Raw genomic sequence first — 20463 nt, 5'->3', positions numbered from 1 at the left:
ACATGGAGGAGATTTGTTTGTGGCCACTTCATGGGAGGAGGACAGGAAACTGGCAAGGGACAGGGCCACGTGGAGGAGATTTGTTTGTGGCCACCTCACATGGGATTAATCCTTTGGTGTTTATGGGTGCGGTGGAAATTTCATGCACTCATTACCATTTGATGCAGGCTGCATCTGTTCACATTTTAACTGCTCATTTTCATTTGATGCTGGATAAGTTGAATGAAATGGCCCCTGTATTTTATGGTTATGGAATGGTTTCTGGGCAAGAACAAAGCACTACTTGCATCCCCGTGCATCCCTCCACCGCGCTGAACCCACTCTGCACCCAGCGTCGCCCCACTGCCCCAGTCAGTGTGCTATGAGCCTTGCTCGTGCGTAAGATAATTTCATTTCGTGTTCTGCAAAATCGGCCCTAATTGACCTACAGTAATTCATTGTACACCAAAATGTAGCCAAATAAGTTCCCTATAACTTTTTATCAGTAACATTTACGATAAAAATTATACTTCTATGAGAAAAAAATGAAAAAAGCTGAATAAAAAAAAATAAGTTAAAGGCATAATTTACATTCGGCTGACTTTTTTTAAGAACACCATAAGCAAGAACATTTATTCAGGATTACGGTGAAAAAAAATTACGATTTTTGAAGCGTAGGTAAGGGTGTGAGGATAAATTGTTTATGAACTATCGAATGCACGGGAATAGCGCGGTGATGAAGGGGATCTCTCAGTGTGTGGCCTTGGGCACCCAGGCCCGCCTCCTGAGTACTTGCTCATAGTAGGACGCAGCCTGCGTCAGATGGTAACACAAGGGTTAAGGCGACTGGCTATAGATGGAAAGGTAGGCCATTGAGCTATGTGAAAGAAACAACAAAAGAACCCAAATCTGGGCCAAGGTAAGGTGAAAAGAGAAGAGTACTGTATAGTGTAAGAAGGCAGTCTAATGTTTTGATTTTTAACCCTGCAGTCTGATGATGTAATTTTACATTATAATATTCTTGCTGTTTATGAATGAGTCCAATCAGTTTTAGAAAGTTCTCATAGGGTTTATTGAAGACTGTCTTTTGAAATTATTGTTCTAAATGGAATTATCTGAGGGTATGAAGAAAGAAATATAAAAGATGTTGTGGGTATGAGTGCAGGAAAATCCTGCTCAGCATGCTAGTTGGACATGACAACAGTCCCTGTTAGTACACTATACTGTACCTGTTTATCTAGAGCCAGACACCATTATCCCAGAAGGGGTGGCCACAGAAGAATTGTCTTCATGCCACCTTATCTACTGCTGTCAGGTTGCTCTCTCCAGTCCCCCCTCCCCTCCATCTCATGTGCCTCTCCATCCCATCCTCAGTCTCACTCTACTCCTCACTGACAATCACTTTGCTTATCATTCTCTCATTTTCCAGTATATGGTAGGTTGTAACCTTCTTTTATATTGCCAAACTGGTTTGTATTTATTCAGCTCTGGGCATAGCTGTGACACTCCATTTCCTGAGGCCCAGCAGTACTCGTATGTGCCATACACCTTCATAGATCGCCACTTCAACACAAACACTCATCATTTGTATTGAATACATGCAAGGGCTGTCTTGTTCAGGACTTTCTATGTGTCTGTCTATTGCCAGACGCCTTAATCCCATAAGGGGTGGCCACAAACAAATCGCCTCCTTGTCGCCGTCCCTCGCCATTTCACTGCCCTGGTCCCAGCTCACATCCTCCTCTCTCATATACCTCTCCACTCTATCCCTCCATCTCATCCTTGACCTCCCCCTCCCTCTCCCCTCCTCCACCTCACCCACATACACTCTCCTTGTCAGTCTCTCAGTCTCCATCCTCTCTACATGGCCAAACCTGCATATTAGCAGGAGTGTCTTATTACATATACATGGGTCATGTGGATATGCAGTAAAATCTGTTTTAGGAGAATTAGAATCATCAGAATGTTCCCTGCTCCAGCCTGTGATCAAACGCACATCCATTTGGATAGCAGATTTAACTGTATTTTTAGAAAACATCACATGAAATGTCCATATCCTTCTGTCTATCTGTCAGTCTATAACCCGACACCCTAATCCTGTAAAGAATGGCCACAGACAAAACGCCTCCAAGTCGCTCTGTCACCTACCATTTGACTGCCCTCACCCCAACTCACTCCCTCCTCCCTCATATACCACTCAGCTCCATCCATCCGCCTCATCCTTGGTCTCCCCTCCCTCTCCCTCCCTCCACTTCACCTACATACACCCTCTTAGTCAGTCTTTCATTCTGCATTCTCTCCACATGTCCAAACCACCTCAGTGCATTTCTCCTAATTTTCTCAGTCACATCCACATCCACCCCACAACGTTCTTTCACTTCTTCATTCGTCAACCTGTCCCTTCATGTCACTCCACATGCTCCTTTCAGGTAACTCATTTCCACTGCTTTCACCCTGGACTTGTTCCCCTCTAGCAAGGTCCACACCTTGCTTCCATATGCCAGGGTAGAGATCACAGTACTATCATGCAGCGACTTCTTAACTTCCATACTCACCTCCCTATTTCTTATCACTGCTTTCGGTGAACCAACAACCTTCCTTCCCTGCTGTCCCTTTCAAGCACTACATCTCCAAAAGTTCCATCCTTATATACCACACTACCCAAGTACTAGAATGCACTCACATTCTCCATATCCTCACCATCCAGCCTCACTGTGCATTCTGTGACTTCATTCCTCTCAAACACCTAACTTTACTCTTGTGTACATTAACTTTCAGATTCCTCTTCTTACACACACTCCCAAATTCATTCACCAAACCTTGCAACTCCCATTCATCATCACTCAACAATACTTTATCATCAGCAAACAGCAACACTGGAATCTTCCACAACTCACCCTCATTCATTAGAGCCATCCCTATATCCACTGCCCTATCATGCACCTCCATTACAACCCCATCCATGAGTATATTAAACAGCCATGAAGACATCACACATCCCTGTTTCAGCCCCACATTTAGATTAAAGAACTCACTCAGCTCACCATCCACTCGCTCCGTAATCCTAACTCCCTCGTACATACTCTTCACACCACTCAACAATTTCCCATCCACCCCATATATTCTTAATACCTTCCAAGTACCTTGCCTGTCCACTCTGTCATATTGTTAGGACTCCATATTATAAATACAATTAATTATAGAAAACATGATAGAGAGATAGATAGATAGATAAATAGACAGACAGATAGAAACAGCAAGTCAGAGGTATTGTGTCTGCGAGAATCGAGCAATGCTAAACATGCTTACACGCTCTAACTCAAGGAATGCTTTATAGGCACACGACAGCGCCTCGTGACCATACACACACATACACACATACTCACACACAGGCTTCTAGAACATTTCAACAACAGTGTAACACACGTGACACGACCCCTGCTACACCAGAATTTAGGAAGCAGAGCTCAGAAGAAGGTTAGCCATAGAACTGACAGGTTGTAGGGGGAACGATCCTAGCAACATGGGCGAGAGGGTGGAAGAGAGAGAGAGAGAGAGAGTGAGACAGGGAGGTAGCTTGCGGGACTCTATACATCACTGTGTGTGAGAGACTTTGTTAATATTTCCAAGACAAATAAAAATAGTCCCATACTATTCTTTACCTCTCCTGTCATTGCATGACAAATGGGAACGAAGATTATCTACTTGCAAAACTACTCAAGTGTAACAACCTCTCGTCCACGAGTCTAATATCTGTACTACTGAAATAACAATCAACTCTCTACAAGAACCTTACAAAGATATTGTAAGATATGGCGGCAGCGAACATACGAACCTCGTCTACGAATCTACAGTGAATTCCTACAAAATACAAGCTACAAGCCTATGAGTCTACAAGTCTACAAACCTACAAGTCTACAAGCCTACGAGTCAACGAGTGTACAGTTGATTCTGCATTATCAAGATTGAAAACAAATAACACCTCTCAAAACCAACAACTCACAACCAGCTCCTGACAGTATTCTCTCCAACCCTCCCTCCATCTCCACGATCATCATGCTGATTTAGAAGTGGTCACACGACGCCTTGCCAGTAGTTTAACAAAATATTGATACAATCTTCCAATTTCTACGATGAACCAACGAACTGCAACCATCTACAATCAACTACAAGTAACAACTCTACGAGTCGTCTGTATAATCTTCTACACACACCTACAAGTAGCGGCAGTCTTCATCCCACAACGAGTAAATCACAAGAGGAAAGGACCGAGAATACACCGAGAAAGAAAAACAAAACAAACAAACGAAGAGTGAGACACGACTCACAACTCACAACCACCAGACCTCACCCTCCTTTCTTTCCTACCGTCCCCCAACCTCCACCGCTGACGCAGGAGTGAAGAGGTCAAGACGACGAAGCAAATACCAAGTCCATATTCACAACTCATCTTCACTCAAGTTACTCATTGCTATTCATTTACTCACCACAGCTACCAATGTGGGAAGTGGACGTCACCATAAGTGGTTGCTGAGATGACAACACGTCAATCAACCCGTGAAGAACAACGTTATCACCACATGCAACACCACTCACACCATTCCCACCACGGTAAAACTTAGTGAGTTACATAGTTACTTCATTTATACAATACACAGTGATAGACAAAAAAAAAAACTACTGCACAAACATATAAAATGTGCTACATAATTACAACTTACACATACAGTACTTACTTCAGTTATCTACATAATTCAGTCACTAAATAATCACCAACAATAAATATTCTACACTGTATATATTCATGTCATTTATTATAGCATTTATATACTACCAACGAGTGTTACCATTATACCTACATAAAATACGTGTTTCATACATACAGCTATACATTATTACATCTACGAAGTAATAAAGAAAATATACAATCACAGTTACTCAGTGAGCGATTAAAAGAACTGTATTAAACATTAATTAAAGCTACCTTGTGGAAACAATAAAATTAAGTTACAAGGAAGACCAGGAGAAAAAAAAAAAAATGGCCAACACAAATGACGTTAGCAAGAATGAACATCTTCAACACAATCGTGAAGACAAAGATTTCCACACAGTGCTGACACATATATTGCCCACGATTGGTACAAGTGAACAACAAGTCAGTGTATATAATTAATACTGTATATAGTGTATATATATATTTTTTTATATAATATAAAATATGGGGCTATATAATATCATTTTCAGTAATATCTATGCAATATAAATTAAACCTTATAAAAGGGTCCCAAGGGAATTAGCCAGCTGTTATGCAACCTCAAACAACACCGAAAAAGCGTAGACAAACAAAGAAAAACAAACTATAGAAAATCAATACATACAAAAAAATAATTAAAAAAAGAAAAGAAAAGAAAGAAAGAAAGAAATACAGTAAGATCACATAACAAACAAATGAAAATAAGCGTAAGTGTTACTACAAATGCCAAAATACCACATAAACTCCTTCTATAAGTGAAACAAAAAGCAAATTGTTGTCTCCACAAGCAAGTGGCATGGCACATTATCACATAAACTCCTTCTATAAGTGAAATAAAAAGCAAATTGTTGTCTCCACAAGCAAGTGGCATGGCACATCGTCACATAAATTCCTACTCTAAGTGAAATAAAAAGCAAATTGTTGTCTCCACAAGCAAGTGGCATGTCACATCATCACATAAACTCCTTCTATCTATCTATCTATTGCCAGATGCCTCAATCCCGTTTGGGGTGGCCACAAACAAATCGCCTCCAAGTCGCCCTGTCCCCCGCCATTTCACTGCCCTGCTCCCAACTCACACCCCCCTTTCTCAAACACCTCTCCACCCCATCCCTCCATCTCATCCTCGGCCTCCCCCTCCCTCTTCCCCCCTCCACCTCACTCACATACACTCTCTTCGTCAGTCTTTCACCCTCCATCCTCTCCACATGGCCAAACCACCTCAGTGTTGTCTCCACAAGCAAGTGGCATGTCACATCATCACATAAACTCCTCCTATAAGTGAAATAAAAAGCAAATTGTTGTCTCCACAAGCAAGTGGCATGTCACATCATCACGTAAACTCCTTCTATAAGTGAAATAAAAAGCAAATTGTTGTCTCCACAAGCAAGTGGCAAGGCACATCATCATATAAACTCCTTCTATAAGTGAAATAAAAAGCAAATTGTTGTCTCCACAAGCAAGTGGCATGGCACATCATCACATAAACTCATTCTGTAAGTGAAATATAAAGCAAATTGTTGTCTCCACAAGCAAGTGGCATGTCACATCATCACTATCATTGACCGCAGCATGACCGGATTCAGTGTCAGGACTGCAATTATACAATTATGTAACTACAAACGATATGTAACTACAAACAATATGTAACAATTATGTAACAGTTGCATTAACAAGATGTAACTTTTATGTAACTTTACAATTATAAGGCCAACACAGTTATGTAAGAGTTGCATTAACAAATTGTAACTACAATTATAAGGCCAACAGAATTATGTAACAGTTGCATTAACAAGATGTAACTTTTATGTAACTTTAACTACAATTATAAGGCCAACACAATTATGTAACAATTGCATTAACAAAATAATTATAAGGCCAACACAATTATGCATTACCACAATATTATGTAACAATTCTTAAAATGTTACAATTATGTATTACTACAATGTTACTACAATGTAACAATTACAATACAATTATGTAACAATTCACAATGTTACAGTTATGTATTACCACAATGTTACTACAATATTATGTAAAGTCATACAATTTTACCACAATTCTGTATTGCCAGAATCATCACACAAGTTAGGTGAAATATTAGACATTACTAAAGGGATAACTCAATATGTAATGTAATAACCTAGCAGTATTACCATTGCACAATTATATGCGTGTCTGTTATACATACACATCTTACAAAATGTCATACAACAACCATTGCATTTATTCAAATATGTATACATTCATTGCCAGACGCCAATGTATACAACTTGTTTAAAATGTAATATTACTAGATCATTGCAATTTACTATAAATATTATATGTATACAATATTATAATCAATATTATGTACTAATAGATTAGCATATGTCAATGATAATTACTGTCGGAGGACCTCCAGCAGCGTGACCGAGCAATGTTCGGACTCCATATTATAAATACAATTAATTATAGAAAACATGATAGATAGATAGATAGATAGATAAATAGACAGACAGATAGAAGCAGCAAGTCAGAGGTATTGTGTCTGCAAGAATCGAGCAATGCTAAACATGCTTACACACTCTAACTCAAGGAATGCTTTATAGGCACACGACAGCGCCTCGTGACCATACACACATACTCACACACAGGCTTCTAGAATATTTCAACAACAGTGTAACACACGTGACACGACCCCTGCTACACCAGAATTTAGGAAGCAGAGCGGAGAAGGAGACAGGCCATAGAACCGACAGGTAGTAGGGGGAACGATCCTAGCAACATGGGCGAGAGGGTGGAAGAGAAAGGGGGAGAGAGAGAGAGAGAGAGCGAGACAGGGAGGTTAGCTTGCGGGACTCTATACTTCACTCGTGTGTGAGAGACTTTTGTTAATATTTCCAAGACAAATAAAAATAGTCCCATACTATTCTTTACCTCTCATGTCATTGCATGACAAATGGGAACCAAGATTATCTACTTACAAAACTACTCACATATAACAACCACTCATCCACGAGTCTGATATACGTATAACTGATCTACAAAACATCACTACAAGTACTTACAAAGTAATTGTAAGTATATTCTTGTTCCAAGTCCGTGAAGGCAGCATACACTTTCTTTTCCTTCTCTAGATACTTTCCATTATACATCTTAGAACAAATATCTGATCTACACACCCTTTTCCCCTTCTTTAATCCGCCTTGTTCTTCTCCAGCTAGCTCCTCTGTTGTATGCCTAATTCAGTCGGTAAGTATTCTGCCATATATTTTTCCAGTCACACTAAGAAGGCAAAAACCCCTATGGTTACCACATACTTCTCTCTCCCCTTTTCCTTAGTATAAAGGAACAATTATACCTGATTTCCAGTCGTCTAGAACCCTTCCTTCTTCCCAAGCCAGTCTACACAACTTCCATATCCACTCCACAACAATTTCACCCCCCATACTTCAGCATTTCACCACACACTCCATCAATTCCTGGGGCTTTTCCCATCTTGATCTTCATTGCTTGAACTACTTCCGCTCTACTGATCTCTTCCTCCCTCCTCTCATCTTTTCTTCTCCCAGCTATTGCCCAACCACTTATGCTCGCACTGCTCTCACTCTCTACATTCAACAAATCCTCATCCTTCTCATTTTCTCTCTCTTCTCCACCAACACTCTATTATTCCTATCTTTCACTCCCATACTATTTCCCCTTTCACACTGTCTTACTTTCTTTACCTTCTTCAAAAACAATTTCTTTCTCTCCTTCCATTTCACACTCAGATTCCTCCCAAACTCTTCATCTGCTCTCTTCTTACTCTCCTTTACCAATCTCTTCACCTCCCTTCTCCTGCTTACATATACCTCTCTCTTCTCTGTCTTATCTTCTCCCCTACCTGCACTCGCTAACCAGTCACTATATGACTTCATCTTTTGTTCCACAGCACGTTTCGGCTCATCATTCCACCATGCTCTCCCTTGCACACCCCTGCATCTCCTCCTCACTCCACAAACCACCTTGCACACTGCGCCTATCTCTTCCGTGAATATCTTGCATACTTCTTCCACCCCTTCCATCTGCTCTAACTCATACCTTCTCAATCTTTCTTCCATTATGCTCTTATACTCTGCTATTTTCTCACTCTCTTTCAACTTCTCCACTCTTTTCACAGGAGCTGTTTCCTCCTGTCTTCCCCTTCGTCTCTTCACCCATTTTCTTTGCAGCCTTGCCTTGGCCATCACTAAGTGATGGTCCAAGATTCCATTCCCCTACCCTCTTCACACTGTTGCATCCACCATTTGTCTCCTCATTCGCTCATCCACACACACGTAATATATCATTGCCCTTCGTTCAGCAAGTTCGCCATCCATCCTCCTCATGACTCTCCATGTATACCTGTGGATCATCTTATGCCAGAAGGTGTTGGCTATTGCCAACCCCTTACTAGCACAGATGTCCACCAAAGCACTACCATTCCCATCTACCTCAGCTGGCACACCCCACTGACCAACCACCCCATCCACTTGTACATTCCCAACTTTGCTAGTCATATCTCCAATCAAAATCACTCTTTCATTCCTCTCAAACGTATCCATACATGCATCTACACTCGCCCAAAACTCATCTCTCACTACTGCTACTCGGTCCTCTGTCAGCGCATACGCACGTATAACTGTCCAAACTTGTATACCTACTTTCAATCTTACCCATACAATCCATGCACCCACTGTTCTGTACTCTCATATGTTCTTCCACTTCTTTCCTATTATCAGACATACTTCCTCTCTTGCCTTCTCATTCTCATTAACACCCTCACATATTCCTAAACCATACTTCCATTCTTTCACTCTTTCAGCCCTCCATTTAGTTTCAGTCAATCCACGTACATCCACTCTTACATCCTCATGCACTTGAAGAATCTCTCTCTCTCTTTCATTTGATCATTCACTCCTCTCACATTCCACGTTCCCATCCTTAGAATGTCCTTTGTCCGTTCCTTGGTGTCAATGAATGGTCCGTCCTGGTAGAGGTGCTGTGTTCGCTTGTTTAGTTAGTTCTTTTTACGGGGTGGGGCGCTAACCCACCACCAACCCTTTTAGTCACCTTATACAACAAGCAGCGATACTGCTTCTGCTTTGTCAAATAAATGACCCTTGAAAGTAGGAATTTTACATGGTGAGCCTTTTGTATGTATTTATGTACCCTGGTATCCAGCATAGTACAACAATTGTTGATGAAGGAATTTCAGGGTAACTGAGTGGATAGCATAGCTAGCTATGAAACTGCCAACCCACCAGTGTCAGGGTTTGAATCTTGGTGCAGGTAGCTGACCGCTCAGTTTAGATGTCAATTTGCCTTTCTTGGGCTGGTAGGTAAAATCAATACCTTGGGTAAGCCCTTGGGGAGGTAACTTTGATTGCATTCCTAGATGGTACGTTGGCCTTGTATCCCAGTATATTGGGTGATCAACCCGCCACAGGGTCAAAGACCTAAGCTGTGAAGATGAGAACCACGGATAAGTGCCGCTTGGTGTTTACCCTCACTACAATTAGTTTTCGATAAATTTATGTTTATTTCAGTTAGAATGGTTGACAGATTGATTGTACTCTATGTGTTATACCAATAGTATTTGTACTCTTTAAAAGCCCATTGTAAAATGAAAGCCATGACTGTTTGTTTTCTTTGACAGTTTTGGTGTGAGTCGTGGTGGGCGGGTGATGTTTGCTGATGACATGGGTCTGGGCAAGACCATACAGGCGCTTGGGGTGGCATTACACTACAGGAGTGAATGGCCTCTTCTCGTGGTCACTCCATCATCTGTCAGGTAAGTGCTTCATCGCATCACAGGTCATGACAATATTATACAGTTGTTGAAAATCTTGAAATTAGGCTTTCTTGTTCATAGTTATTTGGAAGGAGCAATTTAAACTTGCTCTTAGCATTTGGTTCTTTATTTTGTGGATTATACTCATACATGGTAGTAGGTGGAGGCATTGGTGGTAGGTGGGGGTTCTTACCATCCACTAACTCGATATAGTGCTGCTTTGGCTATTTGCCCTTTCTACTCTTACCTCCTTCTGTCTTTCTTTCCTTCATTCTTTCCTCTTCCTTCTGCCTACTGGTGACTTTACACTCCCTTTTCTGTCTTTCTTTCCTTCATTCTTTCCTCTTCCTTCTGCCTGTGGGTGGCTCTACACTGAGTGACAAGCCAAATGGTTTCCTGTACACCAGGAAACCATTTACTATGCTGGGTGGTAACTATATATCCAGATTACGGCGCCTGGTGGTTTAGTGGGTAATTAAGGTGCCCCTATCAGATGAAGCCTGTGTAGGTTTTTATCCAAGGGGTGGTTGGAGTTTATTGCTCATGTAATGCCACTCAGGGATGAGTGAGGCTGGCCACTCACATCTTAAATATCAGGACCAACTTGCCTAGCCCCGGGTTCCTTCACTTCTTATGGGGCAACATAGGATTGGATGATGGATAGATGGGTGGTAACCAGATAACCAAATTATGGTGCCTGGTGGTTTAGTGGGTAATTAAGGCGTTCCAGTTGGATTGGGCCTGTGTAAGTTTATATCCAAGAGATGGTTGGGGTTTATTGCTCACGTAATGCCACTCAGGGATGAGTGAGGCTGGTTACCTTCATCGTAAATGTCAGGACCAACTTGCCTAGCCCTGGGCTTCTGCGTGCCTCATGGGGTGGCATAAGATTGGATGATAGATGGATGGATGGATGGATATATGTATAAATATCATTTCACTCCATCATAATATATAATTAACTCTAAGCAGTGTCATTTAAAATTGTGTTGCTTGCTTTAGAGCCCAGCAAACTTTTCGGAATATTTCATAAGTGCTTTTTAACTATTCAGCTAAATAATTCTATCTATCTATTGCCAGACGCCTCAATCCCGTTTGGGGTGGCCACAAACAAATCGCCTCCAAATCGCCCTGTCCCCCGCCATTTCACTGCCCTGCTCCCAACTCACCCCCCCCTCTCTCATATACCTCTCCACCCCATCCCTCCATCTCATCCTCGGCCTCCCCCTCCCTCTTACCCCCTCCACCTCACTCACATACACTCTCTTCGTCAGTCTTTCATTTGGGAAGTTACTGTCTTATCCTTTAGCGTAGTGAAGTGAATCGGTATGTATGTCCTCAACTGTATATCAGGAGTTTACAGTGTGTTCCATTTATTGTATGAATATTTGTGCAACACTTTGTTTGTTTTGTTAATTATTTTCAAAATACTGTACAGTGATGTATTTTTTAAGTTGGCTGCAAATGGAATATAATCATCCATCAATAACTAAATAATGTTACTGTATCATGCATTCTCTTAGAGTCAGCTGTTTGTTGAGCTGTACATATTTCTAAGTTACTTTTGAGGTAGGGAAGGATGGTGGATGTTGATTCCACATATCATGAACTCTTATTAAAAAAAAAAAAAAATGTTGATTTAACTTTCGTGGATGCCCTATCCCAGTCCCCCAACCTACATCTTCTTTCAGCTTCTGTGTAAAAGGAAAATTATATATCGTAATCCATGAGTTTCTCTGTCACATCCCTGTTTCTTTTTTCCATGCAGCCCATAAGTACTCAAAAATTACTCACACAACTCAGTCATCCTTGCATCAACTGAGTTCCTCCTGTAATCCATACAACTCACATTCCAGCATTCTTAAGTCCCCCATCATCCTACCTTTCAATCATTCTAGATAGTTTGTATAGGTCATCCCTGGTCTCTATGTATTCATGCTACAGCCAGAATATTTATCCTAATTCCATTTAGAGGAGATATGGGTTAGGGAAGGAGTTGCAAACATTTCTTTAGTTCTCTCATTAGGACAGCGTATTTTTAAAATTATTTTCATACCCTTGCGAGCATGGAAGTAAAAAAGGCACTGCATGATAGTATTGTGATACCTACTCTAACGTATGGAAGTGAAGCTTGGACCTTGTTGGAGAGACGCAAATCAAGAGTGAGAGCAGTGGAAATGGGTTATTTGAGAGGAGTATGTGCAGTCACATGGAGGGACAGACTGACAAATGAGGAAGTGAAGGAGGGTTGTGGTGTGGATGTAGATGTGATAGAAAGCGTTAGGAGAAATACATTGAGGTGGTTTGACCGTTTGGAGAGGATGGAGAGTGAGAGACTGATGAGGAGAGTGTATGTGAGTTGGAGGGGGGGGAGAGAGAGGGGGAGGCCAAGGATAAGATGGAGGGATGGAGTGGAGAGGTGTATGAGAGAGGGAGTTGTGAGCTGGGAGCAGGACAGTGAAATGGTGGGGGACAGGGTGACGTGGAGGCAACTTGTATGTGGCTACCCCTTATGGGATTAAGTCGTATGGCTATAGATTTTTTTTTTTTTTTTTTTTTTTTTCCAGTGAGGGGAGACAATTTGACTTCACATTACACCTTCATGTCCCTGCTTAATATCTCCTCAGTCCAGCCTCCCTTAGCTTCCCATCACTCCACCCTTAGCCTCCCATCACACCAACCTTAGCATCCCATCACCCCATTGTTTGCATCCCATCACCCCATTGTTTGCATCCCATCACCTCATTGTTAGCTTTCCATCACCCTAGCCTTAGCATCCCATCACCCCAGCCTTAGCTTCCCATCACCCCAGCCTTAGCTTCCCATCACCCCAGCCTTAGCTTCCCATCACCCCAGCCTTAGCTTCCCATCACCCCAGCCTTAGCTTCCCAACACACCAAACTTAGCTTTCCATCACCCCACTTTTAGATTCCCATTGCCCCAACCTTAGCTTTCCATCACCCCACTCATAGCTTCCCATCACCCCAGCCTTAGCTTTCCATCACCCCAGCCTTAGTTTCCCATCACCCCAGCCTTAGCTTCCCATCACCCCAGCTTTAGCATCCCATCACACGCCATAACCTTCCCCTCACCCACTTGTAGCTTTCCATCACCCCATCCCTAGTTTCCTAACTCCACACCATCAGTTTCCTATTATCTGTTTCTGTTAGAAGACATAATTTTAAGTCAGGCCATCATCAGACAATTTTATTTAACATCAGAAAGTTATCTCATAATGAAGGGGTGAATGAAGGTTTTTTGTTCCTCTAGTTTAGTAAGTCTTCCCTGAGGTGAAGAAAATCTTGTGGTAGTGGCAAGGAAAAAAAAATCACTCGTTGAAGAGAGTTTAAATATCACCAGCCCATGTTCAGCTCCTCACCACCTCTTACCCTCTAGTCCACCAAATACCCTATCCAAAAGCCATCTTCTAGCCCTACTCACTGCTCTGGGCGAGATTAAAATTTTATGAAAATCACTTGTCTCCCATAACCCTTGCAGTTTGATGGTGTATTTGTATATTAATTAGGCAATCACGAAATGATTTTATTTTTCGCTAAAGGAAGACATCACGTATTGAAGAGATTACGGAAATAAAACTATTTGAGAGATTAATGATTCTCATGTAGTCAACAGGCATTAATCCAAGCCTTCTTTCCTGCAAGCCACTTTCTTCGCTCCCACCAGCTTCCCATCTCCCAGTCATTTAGCCCTCACCGCTGAAATTGCTCACTCCACCCAAGCTTTTGATCAACCAGTAATGTGCTGTACTATACTTCCTATTCAAGGCTGTCTCATGTACTCATCAGTTTGAATTTAGTGATGCATTACTTAGAGTATTCTTGCTACTTCTAGATGGCATTTTGTAACTTAAGGAAAGTCTTCTCAAATTGAATGGGTTCATGAAGGCAATATGTAACTCCTTCAGTTCAACAGATCCCCCCAAAATGGAATTAAACTCTTCAGTCTGATGTATTTTTCCACTTTATTCTTGCTACTTACATGCAATTTTATTGTACATGCAATTTTATTCAGCCCATGGGAAATATTTTGAACTGTAGTGGTTAGACATAACCTTCATTAACCATTTCACCACAAAGACAGCCTTCATTGTTTCCCACACTCCCTGAAAGAAAGATGGTGATCCACAGTGTGAGCATAAGCTACTATCCAGGAGATACACTCCTTCAGTTTTGCTTTCAAAAGTCATGCAGAACTCTGTTCTGTCAGCCCTTCATATTCCTCCAAGCTGGAGATACAGAACTCAGACCTGGGTGACACAAACTTGGATGCCCAAAATTAAACAAATATATTACACGATGACGCGTTTGTCGTCATATGGGTGTGGCTGCGACTATACTCGTTGACGCTTTGGGCGTCATTAAGGCATAAAAACTTTCGTCAGAGGAAAAGTTTTCGGCTGATCAGCCTCATTTTTGGAGGCATCATAGCTTCCCTGCTCCTTGTCAAAAGTAATGAGTTGGCAACTGTGGGTCCCGATACCAGCAAGAGAGCGGACAGGTTATTCAGTACCAAATGAGCTGTGAGTGGGGAAGGTACTGCGCGGCTCTGTCCCTTTAATTTTCCACTCTTGCTCCCGTCCCGGCCGTGCAACACATTTCACTATACCAGTAGTGCTTGTGTATAGTATTTGGCACTGTTGTGATTAGATTTGGTGTCTGCAATAGGATATTTGGTGTTTTTGAAGCAATCCTGGCCATTATCAACTGTTGGCCCAATGAAGATTATGCTACTGTTTCTGATCAACTACACTGCCTCTACCCTGCACCAAATGTGAGTATTCAGCCATAATTATAGTGACAGTGAATCATGTGACTATAGTGTGCATATCCAGTGTACAAAGAATTGGTGAAAACTTGCAGTAGCTTAGAGGAAGGCAGTAAACTGCCGTACAGTCATGACACAGCATGGGTGCACCTTAGTTTTTTGCATTTTTCTCAAAAACTATGAGGCCTAGGATCACCGTTGTGGGCTCAAATGAAAGCCAATTAAATTTTGCATAGGATGATAAAGTAAAAACATGACATTGGCATGAAAAGTTCTTCACTAGAGCTCCGCGAATAAAAAATCTGTTGTCTGTCAGAAATGGGTTTTTCTCGAACACCATACCTTGTATCAAACTGAGACCTCCGGCATTCGAAAGCTGATTAAATGATCTTTTCATTGATGGTATAACATGTAGAGATTGAATGGTAAACATTCGACTTAAGATGTTGGGAAGTGAAATGTATGCTCTTGAATGTTTATGCACATGGCCCTAACGTATGTATGTGTGTGTTTTTTATTTTTGCTTATCGTGTAGAACAAACATTGATGAATAGGAATATGTGGGTTTTGTGGAAAATGAATATGTTCAGGTGGTGAAAATAAGCCGAGAATACACATATTTGGAGCGCGTGGCGGGGGAGGGGAGGGGAGAAAAGTAGGCGCGTCATGTCCCACAAAACTTATTAACTTATCTGCATACAAAAGGGTTACATACGGACACTGCTAAGTAAAGTGCAACTGCTGTAAGAAGTGGTTTCATCATGGCTGCACGGATCTCCCATTACACAACATCACACCTTACAATGGGCATGTGGCAGCAGCATACACAGCATAAACACATACCCCACCCACACAACACACCGAACTCCACACATCTGCAGACAAAGAAAGCACACAATAAAGATTTTGTAATTGAATATTAACAGCATTAGCACAAAGACTTCAGAACTACACAACTTTTTGCACACACACACACACACACACACACACACACACACACACACACACACACACACACACACACACACACACACACAGAGGGATTCAAGCTAGGTGGACGTGTGACACCGGCGCTCCGCACCGAATCATCATGGCCAGTGGCATTACCTAAATAGTATCTTGTATGAGTCAAGCTCAGTACCAGGTTAGACTAAATGATTGTTCATTATAAAAAAGGAAAAAAATAATAAGTTTCAACAAGACTTGTAAAAACAGGAAATAGAACCAAGACGAAAGAATACGCTGAGTCATCTCTGAGGTTTGTTTACAACAAGACGGAGATTATAAGTATATGCTTTGCACTTTAAGTATTGCAAAATGGATACATACTTCAGTAAAACAAATTTGGAAAAGAAAAGGGATAAAGGTAAAAAGCAAAATGATGATTTCTACCAAGAACTGGTTGAAGTAGAGACCCACAATAGACTGGTTGAACGTGTAAACAAACTAGAAATGGCTTTCAAAAATGAAATTGATGAAATAAAGAAGCAGATGCACTTGCAAAAGGAAGAAATAGAAAAACTAGGAAGGGAGGCCAATAAGAAAGACACAACCATCAGTGAACTAACCCTGGAATTGAGTACACTTAGGAAGAAAATGAGTGAAATGGCAAGTACAGTAGTCAATCACGAGAGTGTTATGGAAGAGTTCAAAACTGACACAGAGACAATTAGGCAAGTTAGCAGTCTTATTGACCAGAGCAGTGATATTGAGGAGAAGATAACACAAGTAAATGAAGCTGTGCAAAGCTACAAAAATGATGTAGAAACCACGTATGCAGAAATGGTGAAAGTAAAGAAAGACTTAGAAACAAGGGTGGAGGAAAAAAGCATTAAAAAGGAGGTGAAAAGAATAATCCAAAAGTTAGTCAGAGATTCAGTAGAGATAAACAAATCAATAGTAATCACTGGTATAGAAGAGGATGAAGTTAAAAACAAGATCACAAGAGACAAAAAGGAGATGGCAAATGTAATGAGCTTACTGAAAGAAGTATCAGAGGAAATCTGTAGTAAAGACATAGAGGAACACAAAAGGTTAGGGAAATATGAGAAAAGCAAGACAAGACCTCTAAAGGTGACTTTCCAGAGTGTAAACACTGTGGAAGAGATACTAAAAAATGCAAAGAATCTTAAGGAAAAAGAAGAGTTCAAAAATGTATGGATAAAAAGATGCCTAACACAAGAGGAAATGGAATTACTGAAAGAGAAAAGGGAGGAAGCAAAAACAAAAAATGAGGGAAGATCAGAAGAGGACAAGAAGAAATTTTTTTACAAAGTAATAGGATTGCATGTACGAAAGTGGTACACAAACAGGATGGAAGAAAAAGGAGGAAGGTAGTAGAACCATGTCATGACAAGTATATAAACAAGATGATAAAGTTGATGTACTCAAATGTGGATGGAATGGTATCTAAATTACTAGAGATGAATGATTATGTCAGAGAAAATGAACCACAAATAATATGCCTAACTGAAACAAAATTAATACCAAGGATATCAAATGACATACTAAACTTAGAGGAATACAATATATGGAGAAGAGACAGATATTTAAAAAAAGGAGGAGGAATTATAATATTAACTAAGAAAAATCTAAAAGGCAAGGAAATAAAACTAGATATACCATCACAAGTAGAACTGATTGCAGTAGAGATCGACACATCTGAAGGTAAAGTAATTGTAGCCAATTTGTACATGCCACCCAGATCAAACACATGGGAAAGAGACGAATATGAGGACCTGGCAGAGAGTACAATTCAGAGTGTAAGATCATTGCTACATAAAATGGAAGAGAAATCGGAAAGAATTATACTAACTGGGGACTTCAATACAAATATAAATTGGAATACTCTAGATATAAATAGCCAAGAAAGCTGTTGGGACCAAAAGCTCCTGGATCTTGTACAAGAGTTTTTCTTAATGCAACATGTGAGGGAAACCACCAGAAAAAGAGGACTTGATGTACCTTCAGTGCTAGATCTAATATTTACAAGGCAAGAAAATGATATTGACAGTTTAATATATCACCCTCCACTCGGCAAAAGCGATCATGCAGTACTAAACTATAACTTCAGGATAGCATATGACATAGTAAACAGCAATGAGAGTTACAAAAAGAGCCTAAACTATAAAAAGGGAAATTATCAAGACCTAAAGAAGTATTTCTTGGAAGTTGATTGGGAAAATGAGCTTAGAGGACAAGATTTAAATGCTGTATATAAAAAATTTTGTGAATTTTATGAAATAGGAGTCCAGAAGTACATCCCACAGCACAAAGAAGCAGATAAGAAAATACAGAAATGGTTCAATACAGAATGTAAAAAATCAAAAGAAAGATTTGTTGTGGAATAGATACAGAAGACACAATAGTGAAAGGGCGTATAATAATTACAAACAGGCAAGAAACGACTATACAAGAATAAGGAGGGAAGCCCAAAAACAGTTTGAGGAGGATATAATAAATAAAAGTAGTGATCAACCAAAGCTGTTTTACAGCTATATCAGAAGCAAAACTAAAGTAAAAGATATAATACAATCCATTACGGACGAGCGAATCACTTATACACAAGAGAAAGATATTTGTGAAGCACTAAATAAGAATTTCCAATTAGTTTTTACAGAAGAAAAAAATTTTGAGAGGGACTATGTGGAACATGCATGTCCACACATACTACCAGATATACAAATAGCAGAAAAAGCAATACAGGAGGAGTTAAGTAGATTAGACAGAGGAAAAGCAAGTGGTCCTGATGAAATTTCATGTTGGGTATTACGAGAATGTGCAAAGGAGTTATGTAAACCATTATTTTTAATTTTCAAGAAATCCTTGAGTCAAGGTAAACTACCAGATATTTGGAAAAAAGCAAATATTGTCCCCTTATTCAAGAAAGGAAATAGACAAAATCCACTCAACTACCGACCAGTATCACTGACCAGTGTTGTAAGCAAGGTATTAGAAAAACTTATAAGAAAAGCTTGGGTAAATCATCTAGAAGAACACAGTATGATAACAGAAAGACAGTTTGGTTTCAGAAAAGGAAAATCATGTGTTACTAATCTGTTGAGCTACTATGACAGAGTAACAAACACAATACAGGAAAGGGGAGGATGGGTGGACAGTATCTATTTAGATTTCAAGAAAGCTTTTGACACAGTACCACACCAAAGACTTTTATGGAAACTGTACCATCAAGGAGGAATTCGAGGCAAACTGTTTTGTTGGATGCAAGACTTTCTCATAAAAAGAGAAATGAGGACAGTACTTAGTGGAAACTACTCATCATGGAAAGAAGTGACTAGTGGAGTACCACAGGGTTCAGTGCTGGCACCAATCATGTTTTTAGTGTATATAAATGATATAAACAGTAACACTGGAAATGAGAGCTATCTGAATATGTTTGCAGATGATGCAAAAATACAAAGGAGAATTACTAACACAGACTCTTGTAAAGAGCAACAAGAAGAATTAAATAAACTTCATGAATGGAGTAGTACATGGTAAATGGAATTCAATGTGGACAAGTGTCATGTAATCAAGTTTGGTAAAAGTTGAAAAAGACCTGATTGGGATTATAAGTTAGGAAATAAAACCCTATATACATCATAAAGAGAGAAAGACCTAGGTGTGATTATCAATAACAGACTATCTCCGGATGACCACATCAGCGAGAAGGTACGGAACATGTATACACTGCTTGCAAATATGAGAATAGCATTCACATACATAAATGAAGACATGCTAAGAAGGATAATAACATCATTCATTAGACCAGCCCTGGAATATGCATCAGTAGTCTGGAGTCCTCATCTCAAAAAGCACATAGACAAGATTGAAAAAGTTCAAAGGGCCGCTACAAGATGGATACCAAGCTTAAGGGACCTAAGCTACGAAGAAAGACTAAATAAACTGAATCTACCAACACTACAGGAGAGAAGAAAAAGAGGTGACATGATAATGCTGTATAAATGCATATCAGGAAAGGAGAAAATAGACATAAATGATTACTTAACATATGGAGAAGCATCAGCAAGAGGACACTGCAAAAAACTGCATAAGAAGAGAGGTGATAAAGACGTAAGGAAATTCAGTTTCCCAAACAGAGCAATTGATCAATGGAATGCACTACCGAATGAAATAGTGTGTGCCA

At 40.3% G+C, this 20463-nt stretch overlaps 1 protein-coding gene across 1 annotated transcript in view; it reads left to right on the top strand.

The window, feature by feature from the left end:
- Positions 1-20463, top strand: part of Marcal1 (SWI/SNF-related matrix-associated actin-dependent regulator of chromatin subfamily A-like protein 1) — a 453729-nt gene that overhangs the window by 217297 nt on the left and 215969 nt on the right. Inside the window, exon 5 of the mRNA XM_080283811.1 lies at positions 10398-10532. Within this exon, the coding sequence (XP_080139937.1) occupies positions 10398-10532 (135 nt within the window). The remainder of the gene's footprint in view (positions 1-10397; positions 10533-20463) is intronic.

The sequence above is a fragment of the Coenobita brevimanus genome, chromosome 98 (genome assembly GCF_032717465.1).
Source record: "Coenobita brevimanus isolate Jiangsu-jjx chromosome 98, ASM3271746v2, whole genome shotgun sequence".
NCBI classification, from domain to species: Eukaryota; Metazoa; Arthropoda; class Malacostraca; order Decapoda; family Coenobitidae; genus Coenobita; species Coenobita brevimanus.
The sequence above is the reverse complement of the archived record's forward strand: the minus strand, read 5'-3'. Positions and strand labels throughout refer to the sequence as shown.